Genomic DNA, 20053 nt, shown 5'->3' with positions numbered 1-20053 from the left:
CCCCGCCGGCAGTGACGTGCCCCGCCCCGCAGCCGCGGGATTCAAACTCCCGGAAGCGGCGCCCGTACCGCAGGGTGTGACTAAGCTGACGCGAACGCCGGGCTTCGCCTCAGGTGCCGGCTGGCGGTGGGGAGGCGACAGCCGAGGGTGACAAGGGCGGCCAGGACCCGCAGCCCCGAGGCCAGATCGGACGGCGAGGGAGGCGGGATCAGCGGCTTGGACTCAATCTCTGCCCGCTCTGATATATGTCCCTTTTTCCTGGCCCTTACTTCGTGCCTGGCACAAACTTGGGAGCCTCACGACCATCGGCGTGTCGATCCTTCCTTTCAGCTTTGCGGTGGGTATTATTATCCTCTTTCCGTTTTTTTTTGGCGCGGAGAGGCCAAGTGACTTGGCCAAGGTCTTTCGTGAGAACATCATTTTGCCGATTAGCAAGCACGTTCATGTCTATTCTACAAACATCTTCATTTTAGAGGTGAAAAAAAGTGCCTCATTTTGCAGATTTTCTTTGCCTCCCTGTTTGCCCAGGTAGCTCCTATGTGAGGGTTTTTGTAAGACCTTTTTTTTTTTTTTTTTAAGATTTATTTATTTTGAGAGAGAGGGAGAGCCCATGCACAAGAGGGAGGGGCAGAGGGAGAAGGAGAGAGAATCTTCAGCAGCCCTGCCGGCATGCAGCTGATTTGGGGCTCCATCTCAGGACTCTGAGATCACCACCTGAGCTGTAACCACCGACTGTGCCACCCAGGCGCTTCGTTTTTTTAAGATTTGCCTCAACTTGGCAACGATGTGGCCTGCAATCCATACCTTGTGTAGGTTGTTGGATCCCAGTTTGGTCACCTCCCGTCCAACATGTCTAAGATCACTTTGGCCAATCAATAAATGTATATTGAGCAGCTGCTGTTAGGTGCTGTGAGTGACAAAAATAACTCAAGTTTCGGCCCCTGAAACAACTGTTGAACAAATTAAAAAAGCGGATGTAGGGTGGGAGTAAACAGTTGTGTCCTATGGCATATTAGCTTATACAGAGGGAAGGCTTCCTGAAGAAGATGGAGTGGGTCAAAGTTTGAGCAGTGTGAACCTTGTGACTATCAGCCTGACGGGAATAGAAAAAACAGGGAAAGGAGGTTGGTAGGACTAAGTGGTGGGGAGCTGGGAGATCCCAGCAGGGTGTAGTCCAGAAGCTAGAAACAAGAGAGTCATTCATTGGAAGAGTTCTGTCCAGAGGTGAGGAAGCAAGTGTCCATAGGTTCCTTCCAGTTCTACTGACCTATATAGTTCCACCATTCTGTGTTTCAGTGACTTGGCTGAAAAGTAGTCTTCTGTCTTATCAACCCATTATACCAAGTCAAAAATGTGTTATTAACAGAACCATATAGGGAAGAACTTCCTGTGGCAGCAGGTTCTCAAGATACCATAACCTTGCATTAGCCTTAATTGATTTACTAGTTATCTTAGTCTGTCACCTTGAATGGGCAAAAATCCAGGACGAGCCTTTTGCTAGATGGTCTGTTCAACTCAGTTTACATAACTCTAGTGTTTTCAGGCTCTCTGATTTCATACAGGATGACCCTAAAAGTCACTTCTGCAGAGGCCTTCCCCTACCACCTTATCAAAGTAGGTCTTCTCAATTTTTACTGGAATCACTTATCACTACTTTTCATTTTCTACATAGTTTTAACTTTACACCTTGAGAATCTTTACAACTTGAGAATTTGTGTCTTTGTTATTTCTTGCCCCCTTTACTAGACTGAAAGTTCCATTATGTAAGGGAACATGTCTCTTTTTCTTTTGTTTCTTTCTCTCTTTCTCTCTTTTTTTTTCTTTGCCAGTTTATACCCAGCACCTATTGTGCTGCCTGGTAAATTAGATCTTCCAATATTTTTTGAATGCATGAATAGTCTCATATTCCTCTAAATTCCTCAGTCACCAACATTATTCTATCTTGGGATCCATAAGGTGGAAATGCTTTAATCTCCCTAATTAAAGCTACTTTTATTATATACACAGTATGTTTCACTATATATTTTGGTCCTGGAGTTAATACACACTTCTTCTAAACTGTTAACTAATACTGTTAGCAGATTTTAAGCTTCTCCTTAATTTGGCCTCTTATTCTTAATTTTTGAGTATTGTGCCTCTTTTTCCTGATCTTGTATTCTCACTTTTGCGTACTGGACTCTCTCAGCTGACTATTTACATAGATTTAAACTATATCTATCTTCTAAAACAGGACATATCATGTCAGGTAATGACATTTCAGTGCCTCTGTTCTCAGAATTATATCATTTACCACTAGCTTTTTATTCCTGCATAAAATATGTCTTTGTGATCTGTTTCATTCAGCCTTAATAGTTTAATCATTGATCCCTTTTTTTAAACAAAACTTTCTCATTGAAGTATGATACACATACAGAACCCTGCACAAAACATAAGCATCCAAGTTAACATATTTTAAAACATTTTTGTTTTAAAACCAGTATGGTTAACATACAATGTTATATTAGTTACAGGTGTACAATACAGTGATTCAGCAATTCTGTACATTACTCAGTGTGTGTCAAGATAAGTTGAAATATTTTTAAAGGGTGAATTCTCCCCATGTTTCTATCATCCAGATTAAAAAATAAATATTGATATTAGCAAGCCAGAAGCCTTTCCCAGTCCCTCTCCTGTATCCCACTGGTTTGGCTATATCACTGCTATTGAGATAGTAATGTTCTTCTATTTAGTAAATAGGTTACTAGACCTTTTCAAGCCTGAGATTTGACCTTTTAAACTTAGACTAATAAAGTATAATTGTTGTTTTTGGGTTTTTTTAATAATATTTTTTTATTAAATTATGTTAGTCACCATACAGTACATCCCTGGTTTTCGATGTAAAGTTCCATGATTCATTAGTTGCGTGTAACACCCAGTGCACCATGCAATACGTGCCCTCCTTACTACCCATCACTTTTTTTTTTTTTTTTTTTTTTTACAGTTTCAGAAATGTCTTCCAGAAGTCCCAAAGGTTTAATTAAAGGCAAATGGGGATCAAAGCCTAGTAACTCCAAATCAGAAACTGCATTAGAAAAATTTAGGGGAGAAATTGCAGCCTTGAAAACATCAGTGGATGAAATCACAAGCGGAAAAGGAAAGTTGACTGATAAAGACAGACATAGACTTTTGGAGGTGAGTGGCCTTAAAAACCTTTTAAAATTGTAATAAGCTTTACTGTAGGAGATGAGAAAGTATTTTCCCAATAATGATATAATTTAGCTTTTCTGTTCATTCACTAAATGTAAAAAATCAAATTTAATAATTTCTAAGTGTTTAATGGAGTTCAGATTTTAACGTGAGTGCTTAAAAACCCGTTTCATTATATATATATTGGTTGATTTCCAAGTAATCTTTGTTTTCAGATCTTTTGAGGTAAAATCATTACATATATTGACATTTTGCATTCTGTTAAACTCTATTTCGGATTCTCTAATTTACAGTTTGTTATGGCAGAGTCAATACAGCACTTAGGAACTTAGTAGATTTACAATTTAATCATTAATTTAATTTAATTTTGCAAAAGTTCTTTTATTGCTCATAGTTAGAAAATAAATGACCTGTATTAAATAGTATCATTGGATTTCTTTAAATTTTATTTTATAGGCACATTACAAAACTGAATGATTTATTAACAGCATATATTGAGGTAAATACTTGTTCAAGCATTGAGAAGTGATCTATCACCAATTTTTAGACATAAAGATTATTTTGCAATCTGGTGATGGCATCTAATAGCTTCCCTGAGAGATCTCTTTCCAGTTCTTTCCACTTTTGACAAGCACTGGTTGTCAAAACTTTGTTCCTTTATAATCAATTAAAATTAAACTTCCTCTAACTTCTACCTGTTTGTTCTAACTGTACCTATTACAGCTGCATAGAAGTCTATTTTTTATCTATATGACAACTTTTCAGATATTCGAGGAAATCTTGCTTTCTCTTACTTTTCTGTAGACCAGCCCCATACTCTTCAATGTTTCTAGCTTCTTATCATCCTGGTTACTTTCCTGAACACTTTGTGACGTGTTCATATTCCTTCTGAATTATGCACCCAATATTGTGCACGGTGGCAAACACAGGTTGAAATGGCACTATTATTTCTAGTAATCTGGATGCTGTACTCTCCAAAAGCCTAAAATTATATGGACTTTTTTCTTTCTTTTTTTAACGGTTCATACTACCGCCTTATCTTAGGCTCGAGGCAACTAAAATCCCCTCATCATTTTCACAGGGTCATCTAACTCAGTTTCCCCATTTTATATTTGAACAACTGCTTCTCCCCTCCACCCCCAAGCGAGTTTGTAGTTTTATGTTGTTTTTACCATGTTAGCATGTAAAGGCATTCTGTTAACTTTTAATTGGCTCTCCAGAGCTGCTTTCTTCCTTATGTCAGCAGCTTAACAAGCATGCCTTCTTTATCTTTTAAATCCTTGAAAATGTGAACAGTCCTTTGAAGATCATCTTTTACATTTGATACTAAATCATTTATTAACAACAACAACAAAAAACCTAGTTAGTGAATGCATTTTTGTCCAGCTGTAACGTTCTGTAATTTTTAAGTTCTGTTGCTTCAGGTTGATTAATGAGCATGTCTCTCTTGTATGACTACTTTTAGACTTTAAGATGATTACAACTAGTATGATGGAAGGATGATTATCAGATACTCATGTGAGAGCCAGGTTTTCTTTCGCTTTCTTTTACCACTCTTGACAGAGTTGGTTTCTCCTTTCTGTGTCTGTGTCCCATTTTATATATACCTTAACTATAGCACTTATCATACTGCATTAATGTATTGGTTTACCTCTCAGTGAGCTCTCTGAGCGTAGGACCTTGGCTTCATTTTCTTTTTGGCCCTAGTGTCTAGTATAGTGCTGACTTGATATATAATAAACCCTTCATAAATACTTGTTGTATGTTGTTTATTTTCATGTTTGACTTGGCTTTGCTCTAAGATTTTTCTTAGTTTATATCTAGAAAATTCGAGTCCTGGAAGCTGAGAGGGAAAAGAATGCTTATCACCTCACAGAGAAAGACAAAGAAATACAGAGACTCAGAGAGCAGCTGAAAGCCAAGTACAGTAATACTGCATTGCTTGAACAGCTGGAGGAGAAAACGAAGGAAGGCGAAAGGAGGGAACAGCTGTTGAAAGCCTTGTCTGAAGAGACAGATGTATTGAAAAAACAGTTGTCTGCTACAACCGCAAGGCTTGCTGAACTTGAAAGCAAAGCCAGCACACTTCGCTTATCACAGGTACTTGTCATTTCTTTAAACCCAGATTTTTTTCCTTTCGGATACAATTTGTAATAAACCCAGATATAATGAGGAAACTTCTCTTGTTAAATTTATGATATTAACTAATATTGGTTTATTTCAGACAGTGGCTACTAGCTGCTTCAACTCATCAATGAGTGATATTCATGAAATGGAAATACAGCTGAAAGATGTAAGTTCATTTTCCTTTTATTTTTATTTTTTTAAAGATTTTATTTATTTATTTGAGAGAGACAGAGAGAGAGCATGAGGAGGAGCAGAGGGAGCAGGACAAGCCGACTCTATGCTTAGCGCAGAGCTCGATGTGGGACTTGATCTCATGACTCTGCGATCATGACCTGAGCCACCCCTGTGCCCCTCTCCTTTTATTAAGTTATAGGAAGAGAAGATTCATTCATTCATTCTGAAATTTCATGGAAATTGACAGAGTTGATGCTGTGACTTGAGAACAGTCCGTTGAGGAGATGGAGAACTGAATGGTTTGAGATCATCTCCGTAGGTTACTACCTATAAGTCTCTTTCTAGGCATTCAAGAGGGCTAGTTCCTCTAGTCATGGTCTCATTAGGTGAGAAAGCCCTAGAAATCACCCAAATAGCTCAGCAACATTCCTTCTTCACCTAAATCTTATTGTATTATTATGGTGTAATTTAATTTATAGTTTCTTCTCTTTTTGTTTATCCATGCAAGATGTACTCATTCATTTGAAATTCTTCCCTTGGAACCAGGATTTGCTTTCGTAGTTTGAAAAGGAAACACATTCTTTCATACTCAGTACTTCTTTTCTGTAGAATTTGGTATGAGGTTATTCTAGATATTTGGTAAGGCTATATTATTTCAAACTTATGTCTTAAATAGCTTGATGTGTTTCATTGAGAACTGAATAAACTGAGGACATAGGACTATTATTCAGTGGATATTTTCAAGTTTTAATATCAGATACACAGAGTATAAAATTCTGGAGTTAATTATTAGGCCAGTAGGTAGGTGTTTTGATTCCAGAAATATTACTGGCAAGTCTACCCTGCTCTAAGTTGCTCTTAAGATTCCTGTTTTATTTCATCTAGCAAGTGTGTCTTGAGGTCTATCTATTTGATCTTCAAAAGAATTTAAATCTGTTGCGTGTCTGTATCATGGGGTACTATAGTAGTCTTATCAAAGTAATTCACTTATAGGTAACTAAGAAAGAAGAAACATAATTTTTAAAAATCTTTCAAAGTAAGTTCTTTGTGTTGTATATACACTGACCTTTATCATTTCGTGTGTATCAGTACCTACCAGATGCGTGTATCTATAAGTAATTTACTACACACCTCCTGCTTTGCCCCTTATTTACTCCAGCCTTGGTGGCTTTCTGGCTATTCCTTCAATACACTGCCTTTTCTTCCTGTTCCCTCTGCCTGGCATCCTGTTCCCCGCAGATATCTTCATGACCCGCTTCTTCACTTCATCATATAATACTCAATTGTCACTTTCTTGGGTGGGAGGGGTGTGGGGAGTGGGGCTGAGGCCAGAGGGTTACCTAGCCACCTTTTCTAAAATTATAGCTCCCGGACAATTCCTATTACCTTTTCCTGCTTTGTAACTTTTCTCCTCATCACATTATTACTGTTAAACTTACAATATGTTCTGCTTTGTTTATTATATATTACAAATAAATATATTACAAATTTACTTTATTATATGAGTCTTACATTGGTATATGTTTAATGAGGGAAGGGTGTCTGTGTTTTTTTCACTGCTATATGCCCAGTGTCTAGAACATTTGAATTTTATTAGTACCTGAAAATATATGCTATTGTCTTAAACTTATATATAATTTTAGGCTTCTCAGCATCAACTGCTTCAAATATCGTTAAATTTATTTTTAGATAATGACAATTCTTTGTATGAAAGTAACTTTGAAATGTTACCCATGTATACCCAATCTTTTATCTATCTTATCTTCCCGGCTTACTTAAGGATCACATTGTGTGCCCCTGCTCTGTTTACTTTAGAAAGGCTTTTAGATAAGTGGAGTAAAATTTAACCCAACTCACCTTCAAATGGTCTAGGCTGAGCAAGGCCTCCCAGACTCTCATGTGCATATAAGCCTAGGGGATCTTCATCAAATGCAGATACTGATTCATTGGTCAGGGTAGGCCTGAGATTCTGCATTTCCAATACGTTCCCAGCTGCCTCATTAACTTACACATTTGAGGAGCAAGAGATGGTTTAGCTCTGGTTGTCTGTGAGCCCAGGAGAAGACTAGGGAGCAGGGAAAGCAACCTGTCACTCCTCTGAGCACAGGCGCTGCCACATTATCCTGCTTTGAGAGCTCGGCAGTTCCAGTCCCTCACCTTCCTCCAAGCTCCCACAAAGCTTCCTGGAGCACTTTGCCCACCTATTTTAAGAATCAGTATTTGCTATGCTAAAATAAGCCCTAAAAACTCATGTTTACCTTTCTTAAGGCCTAGCTGTATCATTCCTCAGCTACCATTTACGTCTGACTGACATTTTGAAATAATTACATGGAGTTGGTACTGTAAACATTGTACAGCGTTATTAACTTGCAAACCAGATATGCTAAGAGGCAGTTGAAATAGGCATTTCTTGCTCTTAATTTTGAAAATCTAATTTTTAAACAGAATTTAGGGAAGATAAATATTATTCTATTTGGAAAAAATTCAAATTTACAGAAAAGTTATAAGAATGAAAATGGTATGTAGAACACCCATATACTCTTTACTAAAATTCAAACATTGCTAACATTTTGCTCCATTTTACACCTCTCTTTCAGTCCCCCACCCTGCTCCGTCCCACATAATATTTTTTTTCTGAGCCATTTGAGAGTGAGTTGCATATATTACAGCCCTTTAAACCTATATACTTCAGTATATATTCCCCAGAATGAGATATTCTCTTATATGATTACGGTAGAGATAGCAACTTTTTTTTTTAAGATTTTATTTAATTATTGGGGGGGGGGAGAGCATGAGTGGGGATAGGAGCAGAGGGAGAAGCATGGGGGAGGAAGCCTGACACAGGGCTTGATCCTGAGATCAGACCTGAGCCTAAGGCAGACGCTTAAATGACTGAGCTACCCAGGTGACCCCAGATAGCAACTTTAATAAATTTAACATGGACGCTCTACTTCTTTGTAATCTACCATCCATATTCCAGTTTCGTCAATTGACCTGCATTTTTTATTCCTCCGGTATAGGCTAACATTTTAACCGGTGTTACAGTTTTTGCCCAAGAAACATAAAACAGATCCCAGTGAAGCCAGGAGGAAGAGCTTTAGTAGCATTCCACAGAACTTCACTTTTGCCCACTTCTGTTCCATATTCTTATCGGTAACTTGAGTGGAAATGTTAAATGCATGCCTAACAGATGTGTAGAGGACACAAGGCTTCAAGAGATAACAATACAATGATGACGCTAAAGATGCAAAACTAATATCAGCATTTATTGATGGATCAAATCCATTTATTATTGATACTGGTTAGAGAAGAAAACAAATGCAGAAATCAGTGAGAAGAGACCTGGAGGAAAAGAAATGTTGACTACTTTACTGAAGTAACATCGCCATCACCTGGCCTTTCAGAATATTGCCCCTCAAATCTTCAACCATCCCAGAGTTCTGTTTTTCATACTTAAGTAATGTATGGACAGGTTTATTTAAAAGAAGAAAATTTCATTACCATCCATTGTTGACTTGAATTATTTATATTGAAATGTTTCTTAAAGATGGACAAATTTAAAATTAGATATAAAATTAGGTATCTTTACCATCTAACACATATGATTTATAGATATTTGGATATGTGTATGTTTTCTGAGTCCTACAACACTACCTCTTTTGGCGACTAAATTTGAGTATATAATACAGAGCAGATGTACATTATTATCTCCACCTTACAAATGAACTCTTAAGTTCTGTGAGGAGGACTCATGTTATAACTGCCTGACGGGTACAGAGAGAAAAGTGTGTGGCCAAGTGACTGGAGGGCCCTGGACTAAATCTTTGATTCCAGAGGCTGCCTTTGTCTCTCTAATCCATTTCTTAGTTCTACAGAAAACAGACACAGACAATTCTTTAAGCCCCATGCCTAGATGCTCATGAGTTTGCACGATGCTCATGGAAAGAGCCTACCAAAGGTTAGAGGAACTCTCTAGATTTAAAGAGTTTTTATATAGACAGATCTTTTCAGACTCGAAGCTCAGCCATTTATATCTTTAACAGATAGAAATTCTTACCCTAAAAGAAGATGCCTTGTATACAACTGAAAATGTCCAGTATGTTCCTTACCACTTTTCACACCTCACCCTCTGGGGTGAGATGCCAGCTTGTGGGGGAGGAGAGTCCCTCCTTTTTCAGTACATTTTCAACAAATGCAGGGTGATTCAAAAATAATTAAGCACTTTTGAAAATGTATTCCAGTATGTATGTTTTACTTCAGTCCACTTTGACCAGGCAACTTTTTTGTCAAGAACTTTATGTTTGTACCATCTTTTTTTGGCACCCCAGAAGGATATGAAATTATACATCCTGGCTGCCACTTCAACCATTGATGATAATAGATTTCAACAGGTCTAGGATGAATTATGACATAAGGGGTACATATTATGCACTTGTTAAAATCATAGAAATAGTATGTTAGTTCTGTTACAAAAGGGTTTGAAATTCATTTTCATCTATTCCTTAGTTTATGAGTGATAGCTTTTTGAGAGTGTTTGATTCTTTCTGAATCATTCTAATTGTTCTACTGTGTATAAGGAACTTCTAGATTCTTTCATGCCATTTCTCCCTTCCTGAATACTCTCAAACTTCAGTTTGGGGCTAAAGACCTGCATGGGTGCTTGCTGATTCTGGCAACCATTGTTTTCTCCACTCCCTGTCATCACCATTGTTCCTGTTTATCAAGCAGCTACTTGCTATGGAAAAGTCAAACACATGAATGGAACTATACAAAATCTAAACAAGCCTGGGCCCAGCTGTCCAGGGGCTCATGATCTAGTTCAGATGAGAACTATCATCAGGACACAATCAAGGTCATGAGTGCAAGATGCAAAATAGATTGAATGACATTAAAATTACTGTTGGCTTACAGAGGAGAGGAGCTTGGTGAGGGCACTTATGGTGAGGAGGCTTGAAAGACAAGCTTGGATGCACTGGAACTTGATGAAAAGGTGGGATTTAAGTGGACAGGTGATACAGGGAGGAGTTCTAAGGCATTCTGGGCACAGAGGGTGTGTATAGTTGTGTGGACAGCAAGGTGGCAGTGGAGGCCAGAAATGGCCAGGCTGTAACCTGAAGAGGTAGGAAGAGGCAGATTGTGGACCATTTTAATGTTAGCCTAAGGGAACATGGCTTCAGTTTTAGCAAGTGGTGTCATGAAGCTTTCAAAAATTCTGTTACTAATATAATTAAAACTATTTAGCACTTTGGAGGACCAAGGGAGAGGTTGAACTGAACTTATTAAGAGTAGTTATTTTTCCCCCCAAAACAGAGTGATCATTGTATTAATTCACCTAAAGCTTTTGGTGACAGCCTGTGTGTCCTCTTACTCTCATAGTGGGGAAATCACCTTCCAACTGAGGATCTGTATTGTCGAGAAGAAAATGGAGACATTTTTTTCTTTTTTCTCTTAATCCAAAACCAGGATTTACCAAGACCCAGCAGTGAAACATTGCTCAAGTAGGCATTCCTGTGGGGGCAGACGGTCATAGCACAGGTGCCAGGGCCAAGGACTCCGTACAAATGAGCGTGGCTATCGTGAAGGGGTATTCACGTCACTATGTGGGCCTCCTTGTGGGACGCTTCGTCCGTAACATTTTACATGTGTGACATCAGGTTTAGATGTACATGGCCTCTCTACACAAATGGTAATTAAGACTTACTTCCCCAGGCTCTCAGGAACAAAGAACAAGAAAGGGACAGTCCCATCTCCTTAGACTGAACTTCCAGGTTAGAAAGGAGAGAAGACTTATTATCTCATTGCCATGGTGTTGGTATGTAAGAATTTCTAGGCTTTTCCCCCAGCACCACCAGACAACTGTCTTTTTTGCTAGCTTTCAACTTGAATCTGTGCCCCACTTTCAGTAACAAAACTAGGGTAAGGGGCAAGGGGGGATTGCTGGAGATACTGGGCTGATTGCTGGAGATACTGGGCTGTCCTGGCAGACTCCTTTGGCTTTGCCTTTCACTGAATTTCCAAGGATCAAGTGGTTAAGAACAGTGAGACGAGAATCAGAGGAAATATGAATTTGTCCTGGTTGATAATAATACATCACCTCATAAACCTACATACCTTTGTCCACATATGCCACCTTGTTTTATCCACTAAAGTTAACGTAGCTTCTTATGTGAGGATTTGCCAGTGTCTTGCCACAGATCAGGTGGTATCAGGTTTTCAAACTCAGCCTAGGTGGCCAGGTAAGGCTATCAGAGCATGTCTAGTTTCTTGAGGGAAAGATACAGCCCAAATGAAAAACTGATGTTAGCAGTAACAGTAAAGTGAATCAGTTTCCCTGCTACCAGCTAACTTAACTAGACACTGCCTACTTTATTGATGTTATCCTATCTTCCAAGTGATTTCTGGAGCACATATTATATACAAAGCCAGGAATCCTCCCAGAAGAGCACGGTCTGCCACTTCAAGGAACTTACTATTTGAAAAACATAGTAACCACAGATAAAAAGCTGAAGATGTTTGGTAAAATAATTTTTAAAAATACATAGAGATATATATGTCAAGTTCATAAGCCCCCATGCAAACCAAGTGAGTGATCACAGTGTAGGATTTTTACTTGAGTTGTAAGAGATGTAAAGGATAAGAATTGGTGATAAAGAGGGGGGCGGCTCTTTAAGTTTGATTCTCTGAGAAGCAGCCATGAGATGGAGTTTGGAGTTCAGGTTATGGGGGAGCAGCATCTGTGAAGGAGAAGGAAAGTGGCAGGACTGGGCGGGAGCACCAGCAGACCAAGCTGCAAGTCTGACTATGTCCCTGTCTGCATGGGGAGCTCCTGAGCAGCATTGTGGATTGGGCGGAAATCTCTGTTTGGAGCAGCACACGTCCACATCTGCCACAGAGGTCTTCTAGTTTACGGTGAACGACACGGACAGACGCAAAGCAAGTTGTGTATAGGAGATGGCAGACAAATGAACTTGACCCCATGGAAACTTGACTTTGCCGTGGTGTTAGGTGCTCTGAAGGAGCCTGATGTCAGAATGGATCTCCGGGTTGTGAGCCATGTAGTGGTGGTCTAGAGTTCTATACGACCCATGAGAATTTCTTTGTACTGGGAAAGGCTACATCACTGGAGCTCCCTTATCCATTTTAAGGTTTTGGTTTTTTATTTTATTAATGATTTGCTTTCATTTTCATTTTGAGGCTCTGGAGAAAAATCAGCAGTGGCTTGTGTATGATCAGCAGCGGGAGGCCTACGTAAAAGGACTTTTAGCCAAGATCTTTGAGTTGGAACAGAAATCAGAAACAGCTGCTCATTCACTCCCACAGCAGACAAAAAAGGCTGAATCAGAAGGTACTGGTATAAAAACGTTCTTTTGGGGTAGGCCTGCCTGACATTTTCCAAAAGGAGAGATTCATCAACTTTAGATTTTTATAAATGTGTTAGAAAGTGAATTAAGCAAGTCTTATAACTCTGAAGTAAGAAAGACCATGTTAGCAAGTCTGTTTTCTCATTGCTTTCTGAAAAAAGGGGACAGAGGCACAGGGTAATGGATCTCTGGCAGTTCTGAAGGCACATTAAATTTTCTCCTTCATGCATGTCCTTCCCCACCTTCAAAGATCTTCTCCAACTTCATTTCTCCTAGAGTTGACCTTGTCACTGATTATCTTTTTACTCTGCTTCCTTTCACACATTCGTATCACTCCCAGGAGAAAGAATACATCTTATAGATGATTCTTCAGTCTTTCGAATCTCCCACAGAACTGAAAATAAGGCTCCTAGGGAGGATGAAATCTTTTTGCTAAATGCTTTGCAGCTTCCCTGGCATTGAGTTTCACAAGAACCCTAAGAGGTGGGGCAAGAGGGGTCACTATTCTCATTTTACAGATGGGGAAATAGGTTCAGCAGTTCTAGGTGATGAGCTAAGAAGAGAAACCCCCATACAAAGCACTTGTTAAAAGACCGACAGCACTAATGGGACTGAAGCTTTGAATTTTGAATTATATAAAGAGAAGGCCAAAGAAAGGCAGCCTCGTAATCTTGGAGCTTCACATTTGAATATTTAAAATGGAGCTAATGGTAAAAAGGAAAACATAAAAAGAATTGGGGACAAAATTACTTTATTGTAATGCCTTTATAAGAATATTACACATAAAAGTAAGATTTTAGTGGTGGGCTAAGTAATTTATTTCTTTCACGATACAGTGTTCTGTGTCTGTATGTCTTTTATCAAAGTAATATAAGCTCTTGTTAAAGTAATTTAATAGTAGTACAGAAGGGCCTGCCCCTCCCTCTCCTTCCCATCTTAATGGCTCTTTCCCCATCCCATCAGGGCAAGTACTCATAACATTTTTGTTTTTAATTTTGGTAATTATATATATAAATAACGAGCTTATGTCTCCATTTGTTGATTTATCTTCTTTAGACATTACTTTCCCTTCCCATAGAATAGCTATATTACTGTTTCCAGTTCTTCTATTTATTAGGTTAACTTCAAATAATATACCTGAACTTTTTCTTGTTCCATCAAATATCAGCCCTATCTCTTGACTCTTCATTTTGTAAGATCTTATAGAAATGTGTTTAGTTTTAACTTCTCAGGAATACTATCTATCATATAAAGTGTGTGTTGTGCCCCGATGTGTTTGTCATAGGTTATCTTCAAGAAGAAAAGCAAAAATATTACAACCATCTTTTGGCAAATGCAAAAAAAGATCTTGAGGTTGAACGACAGACCATAACTCAGTTGAGTTTTGAACTTAGTGAATTTCGAAGAAAATATGAAGAAACCCAAAAAGAAGTTCAAGATTTAAATAAACTCTTGTGTTCACAAAGAAAGGCAGATGTACAACATCTGGAAGATGATAGGCAGAAAACAGAGAAAATACAAAGGCTCAAGGAAGAGAATGATATTGCTAGGGAAAAACTTGAAGAAGAGAAGAAGAGATCTGAAGAGCTCTTATCTCAGGTGAGCCTAACCAGTAAAACATTCCATGATTCCAAATTCAAAATTGTCAGGGTACTTACCAGTGTCAGGGACTATTTTAACCACTAGGGAACCAGCAGGGAACAAAACAAGTTCCTGGCCTACCATGGGACTCTTCTTTAGAATGGAAACAGACCATAAGACAGTACCTAAATAACCAAGTAAATTCAAGAAAATAAAGCAGGGTAACATGACATGGAGAAATTGGGGGCTGGAGATGGTACTTGGACAAAGGCCTTTTGGCAAGAAGGAACCAGTGAGGTGAGCGACTGGGAAGCTGTGGAGGAGCTCACGTACACAAAGGCTCTCCGTGAGGAGGCAGATGTGTGTGAGAAGCCAGAAGGTGTGCAGCTAAGCGGGGAGTCAGTGCTGGTCCCCGGGCTGGCGCCTGGATCACAACGATCGCGTGCTCCAGCGATTTCACGCAGTGCCTTCCGTGCTCTCACTCTCCTCATTGTCAGTGATGGTGGAGCTCCTGAGGCAGAATGATTAGGATTGCATGCTACTTCAGCAGAAACCGTTAATTTAAATCTTGCTTGGCAGCATGGAATAATGGAAAAAACATTATTTAGGGGTTCACACCTGGTCTCTAGTTCAGGATGTGTGGCCTTAGGAAAATCAGCTACCTTCTCTGACTTGCAGGTCACTGATGTGTCAAATTAGTAACCACAGTCTCTTTTTACCTCCTGGGGCTTTTGGGAAGGTCAACTGGGAGAATGTGAAAGTGCTTTAAAGTCAAGGGCTGGGTAGATGTTAGTTATTGCTACTATTAGAACAGGAAGTAATTTTTAAACATCATCCAAAAGTTGAGAGAGGGATTAAAAAGCTGTCTGTAACATTTGCCTTGTTAGTCTTTACCACCCTGGCTTCTGCTTACAGGTGCGAGCAGTGGTATTTACAAAAGATTAAGCAGAAGTGGTCGGGAATTTTTTCCCACCTCTGCGGGCAAGGCAGGCAAGGCACTTTGTTATCCTACTCAGAAATATTAGTGGATGTCAGAACTTACAGGAAAGTGGGGGTGTGCGCTGCAGAGTTGGGTGCTGTTCATCGACGTGCAGTCTGTGCCCCAGGGAACTCTCAGCCAGGGTGGGACTGCTCAGCTGCGTGTATAGATAGCCATCGGACAGGCAGCTGCAGTGACTCAGCCGGAGCAGGTGTGGTCCCGAATAGAGATGTGAGATTGGTGAGCCTCTCCTGCATCCCAGCTCACGCAGTGAAAGATCGGATATGACAGTGTTGGCTCTGTTTACATCTGACAGGTCCAGTTTCTTTACACGTCTCTGCTAAAGCATCAAGAGGAACAAACAAGGGTAGCTCTGCTGGAACAACAGGTACCTATTGGGGTTGCTGCTATATTTGAATGAACTTGCTAGGAAATGGAATGTTTCCTCATGTTTACACTATTCTGTGAAGAAACACTTGAAAGTCATAAAAAAAAAATTTTTTTTTAGAGTGGAACCAACTGAGCTTGGGGGTTGGAGGTAGGAGCAAAGGGAGAGAGAGAGAGAATCTTAAGCAGGCTCCAAGCCCATGTTCCATGCAGGGCTCAATCTCACAAACCTGAGATAATGACCGGAGCCAAAGTCAAGAGTAGGACGCTTAACCAACTGAGCCAGCCAGGTGCCCCTGAAAGATATTTTTTTTTTAAAGATTTTATTTATTTATTTGACAGAGAGAGAGACAGCCAGCGAGAGAGGGGACACAAGCAGGGGGAGTGGGAGAGGAAGAAGCAGGCTTCCAGTGGAGGAGCCTGATGTGGGGCTCGATCCCATAACGCCGGGATCACGCCCTGAGCCTAAGGCAGACGCTTAACCGCTGTGCCACCCAGGTGCCCCCTGAAAGATATTTTTAATAAACTTGAACAACAACAAAAACTTAAGTGACTGTCTGTTAGTCATATATTCCTGTCTATAAGCTAAACCAGATTCTCTGAGCCGGGATGGCAGTTGTTTCGACAGGGTGATGTTGGCCTTGGCAAATTTTATTCTTCCCCACATGGCTTCTGTAGTCCCTACTCTAGCCTAGCAGGATCCCCCAGCAGGATCTTATAACTTCAAGTAGAACTCAGAGAGATACCATTCATTCTCAGAATACAGACCAGAGATTTTTAGTGTATTCCAAACCAGGGAATAGCCACCTCTTTCCTTTCTTCCCCTTCCCCACAGAAAGGGGGATGGGGAGAAGAAATTCCAACCAGCAACTTCTTAAGCTCCTCCTCACTCACCTATACTTCAAGCATTGGCTCGTTCCTTGGATAAACCAAAGCCTCAACTGTAGCTTCTTCATTGATCAACATCTCAGTGTATTCGGATGATTTCTTGCTGTGAGGGCACAAATGCTTGCCTCTTGTGCTAATAAAAACATTCAAGCATCTAGTCAAGAGAACTGGACAGTATCTATTAACCCATAACTGTCTTGCCCTGGGCATTTGTTCCAGATGCATGCATGTACATTAGACTTTGAAAATGAAAAACTTGACCGTCAAAATATGCGGCACCAACTGCACGTAATTCTTAAGGAGCTCCGAAAAGCAAGAAATCAAATAACACAGTTGGAATCCTTGGTGAGTTGGGAATCGTTAAACTAAAACTTATTTTCTTCTTTCTCTTGCTGCCATTTTTCCATTGATTTATCAAACCAGTTCCCAAACTAGGAGGATATAGCTTAAGAACAGCTGTTTCTCAAATCGGTAGGCAGAACCCCTGCTTCATGTGAAGCATCGAGTCAGAGCACTGGAAAGAGGGCCACTGTGTGCCTCTGCATCATGCCAGCCGTAGTGCTACCTGGGATCATCTCTGCCCACCCCAACATGGGATTCTAGAGGCATGACACAGGGCTGCCCTGGGGGACAGTGGGGGTAGGGAGCGCAGTTGTAAATCCTGAACTGAAACTATGTTTTTCTGTTTAAAAAAGAAAGAAAGAAATGCCATTTTTAGTGATAATGGATTATTCCTGTTAATACACTGTTTTAGGCATATTGAGCTAAGCACATTTTGTGGGTTACCTTGAACACATAATCTTTTAAAACATAAACATAAGATTTTTTTCTATGAGGAAGTGATTTTGACTTACTATTTTCATCTAATAAGCTTTTGGACCAAACCTGTTAGGACCCGTGTGTGTGTGTGTGTGTGTGTGTGTGTGTGTCCCATTAGCACATCTCTTATACATGATCCTAGTACTGCAGAATATTTGCAGATGGTGAAATGTTACAATTCCTCAGTTTTTGAAAGAGAAAAAAATAATTGTTAAAAAAATCATTTGTAGCTTCTTTATGAATAAAAGACAAAATATATTTTGACTCTGTTCTTTGGTACGTCATTGATTTTGACCATTTATATTATTTGAAATTGAAATTTATAACTTACTTCTGTTACTCTTTTTCATAGTATAGGAAGCTGGAGGGTATACAAAATAATTCCTCATTTTCCTGTACTTTTCTTTGTGTCCCTGCTGTCTATCATCTTTAGAGTATGCCGTAAAATATTCATTTTTAAGTTTTATCAACTATTCTAAGTTCCTCAGGGGGAAAAATATGAAAAAGGAAAGTCACGAAGATGCAATATTTTCATCATTCCTGTGTGTAACCTGTTTGATCTGCTAACATTTTTTGCTACTCTTAATTCTATGTTATTTTTTTTTGTTGCTGAACTTGCCCTTTTACAAAACTAGCCAATTTTTGTCAGCCTTGCACACGGGTAATGTGCTACCTTTATGTTTGGCTCTAAGTATTTTAATAAAGCCTATCCGTGTAAACAGCCAACCCTAGTACTTGTTGGGTAATTTGGGTAATTCATAACTAACTCCTATACATTTATTTTTCAGAAGCAGCTTCGTGAGCTTGCCTTCACAGAGCCATTAGTCACTTTCCAAGGAGAGTCTGAAAACAGAGTAAAAGCTGCCTCACCAAAAAGTCCCACTGCTGCACTAAACGAAAGCCTGGTGGAATGTCCCAAGTGCAATATACAGTATCCAGCCACCGAACACCGGGATCTCCTCGTCCACGTTGAATACTGTTCCAAATAGCAATATAATTATTCTTTGTTTTTGTGTCAAAAGGTTCAATACTGTATCTTATGTTAGCTTATGGACATTTTGAATTACTTATTTCACCTCTTCTATAAGAAACTGCCTCTCTCCCTTTGAGACGCTGGCATAGGAGTGAATCACTGTATTTTGGGGCTGCTCTGCATTTTCCTTGGCAGCGACACCTCCCTGATATGGTTCATCTTCAGCCTTCAGTGACCGAATGTGTGAGCTGAGACAGCTGACGTTTTGCACTGTTAAAGTACTTGAGGAAAAGATAGTTCAGGTGATTGCTCGTGGGTTAAATCTGTTGTACCAGCAAGCAAATATTTTATGTTTTGTAGATTTTTAAAAATCAGAGTTAACTAACCAAGGATCTTACTGTGTTGGCTTTTGTTATCCAAGCTTTGTAAACTTACAATTCCGATTTTCATGGCCATTGTTATAAGGTGGTAATATTTTCTGTATTTTTCCTTTCTTTTATAAGGCGGTTATTAGAAAAGTTGGAAATTTTCTTGAACTTTTTTGCTGCTTACTGTTGAAACCGAGCTGTGTTCTTAGCACAAAGCAGATTCTGCTTAAGGAATACACAGTGGCCCCACAATGTTCTCTTTCAGACTAACCGGCTGTAACTTTAACTTGCCTTTCATTAGTACATGTTGGTCAGTTAAAGATGTTAAGATGAATTTTAGCAAAACCATCTAGCCCTCTCATTTGACTGGCAGGTATTTTATTTATTTATTTTGGGCACTCTTAAAGTTGGGCAGTGTAATGAGCAGATATTTGCTTATCTGAATATATATTTTTATACATGCTTGGGTAAACCCCCAATTTTTTTATTTCTTCAGGTTTTCTAAAATGCTGAACACTGGGCTACTGTTAGTAATATAAAGGAGAAAAGAATAAAATTATTTAATAAGTTTTAATATGTCTATGTATATCTGCTTTATGATAGGTATTCTCAGATTTCTATCCTGAGGTGTGCCCATGTAAGGGTTCACTTACAGTGTAAAATGATAAGGTAGTTAAAGATCCACTGGAACCAAAAACTACATGAGGCTCAGAAAGGTTAAGCAGAATCCCCACAATCATTTAGAAAAGAAACATACACATTCTTGGGTTTCAAACTCCTAAGTCAGCTCCAAAGCCAATCTTCTCTCTACCCTGCCAGAAAACCCTTGTGAATTCTCCAAACTCAATATACTTAGGTGATATTATAACCAGAGTAGTGGAATGTTCCTTAAGTCAGAGAGGACAACAGAACACACCAACTGATCCCTTCCATCCCTCTGGTCTGAGTTCTGCCTTGTGAACCCCTGCTCCACGTGTTCCGTGGATCCCTGCTGTGCTAGTTCTCCAATAGCTCTAATCTCATCCTCCAAACACCTGTTAAATGCCAACTATGTGCAAGTCCCTGGGCTAGGTATTAGTGACACGGTGATAATAAAATGCAGTCCCATCTTCATCATCTAGTAAAGGAAACGAATATCTAAAAGATAAGTACAACACATTTTAGGAGGTGCTATAATCAGGTATATGGAGGGTACAGAAACTGCCTTATT

At 39.4% G+C, this 20053-nt stretch overlaps 1 protein-coding gene across 1 annotated transcript; it reads left to right on the top strand.

Moving 5' to 3' along the window:
* Positions 1 to 60: 60 nt before the first annotated feature.
* CEP55 (centrosomal protein 55) lies at positions 61 to 19414 on the top strand. The gene is made up of 9 exons (XM_026481671.3): positions 61 to 337; positions 2981 to 3171; positions 5011 to 5286; positions 5411 to 5479; positions 12682 to 12832; positions 14134 to 14447; positions 15725 to 15796; positions 16903 to 17028; positions 18291 to 19414. Exons 2-9 carry the CDS (start codon positions 2989 to 2991, stop codon positions 18489 to 18491), a joined length of 1392 nt encoding a protein of 463 aa, XP_026337456.1. The 5' UTR covers positions 61 to 337; positions 2981 to 2988; the 3' UTR covers positions 18492 to 19414.
* The last annotated feature ends 639 nt before the right edge of the window (positions 19415 to 20053 follow it).

Source organism: Ursus arctos, unplaced genomic scaffold (assembly GCF_023065955.2).
Source record: "Ursus arctos isolate Adak ecotype North America unplaced genomic scaffold, UrsArc2.0 scaffold_7, whole genome shotgun sequence".
NCBI lineage: Eukaryota > Metazoa > Chordata > Mammalia > Carnivora > Ursidae > Ursus > Ursus arctos.
This window is presented reverse-complemented; position numbering and strand designations above follow the sequence as displayed.

What these genes read in the sequence shown, in the direction of transcription:
- CEP55 (XM_026481671.3), top strand. Translation starts at nt 2,989, where the DNA reads ATGTCTTCCAGAAGTCCCAAAGGTTTAATTAAAGGCAAATGGGGATCA. An exon ending in ACAGACATAGACTTTTGGAG is followed by an intron (nt 3,172 to 5,010) that starts GTGAGTGGCCTT and finishes GTTTATATCTAG; the next exon opens with AAAATTCGAGTCCTGGAAGC. An exon ending in AAAAAAGGCTGAATCAGAAG is followed by an intron (nt 12,833 to 14,133) that starts GTACTGGTATAA and finishes TGTTTGTCATAG; the next exon opens with GTTATCTTCAAGAAGAAAAG.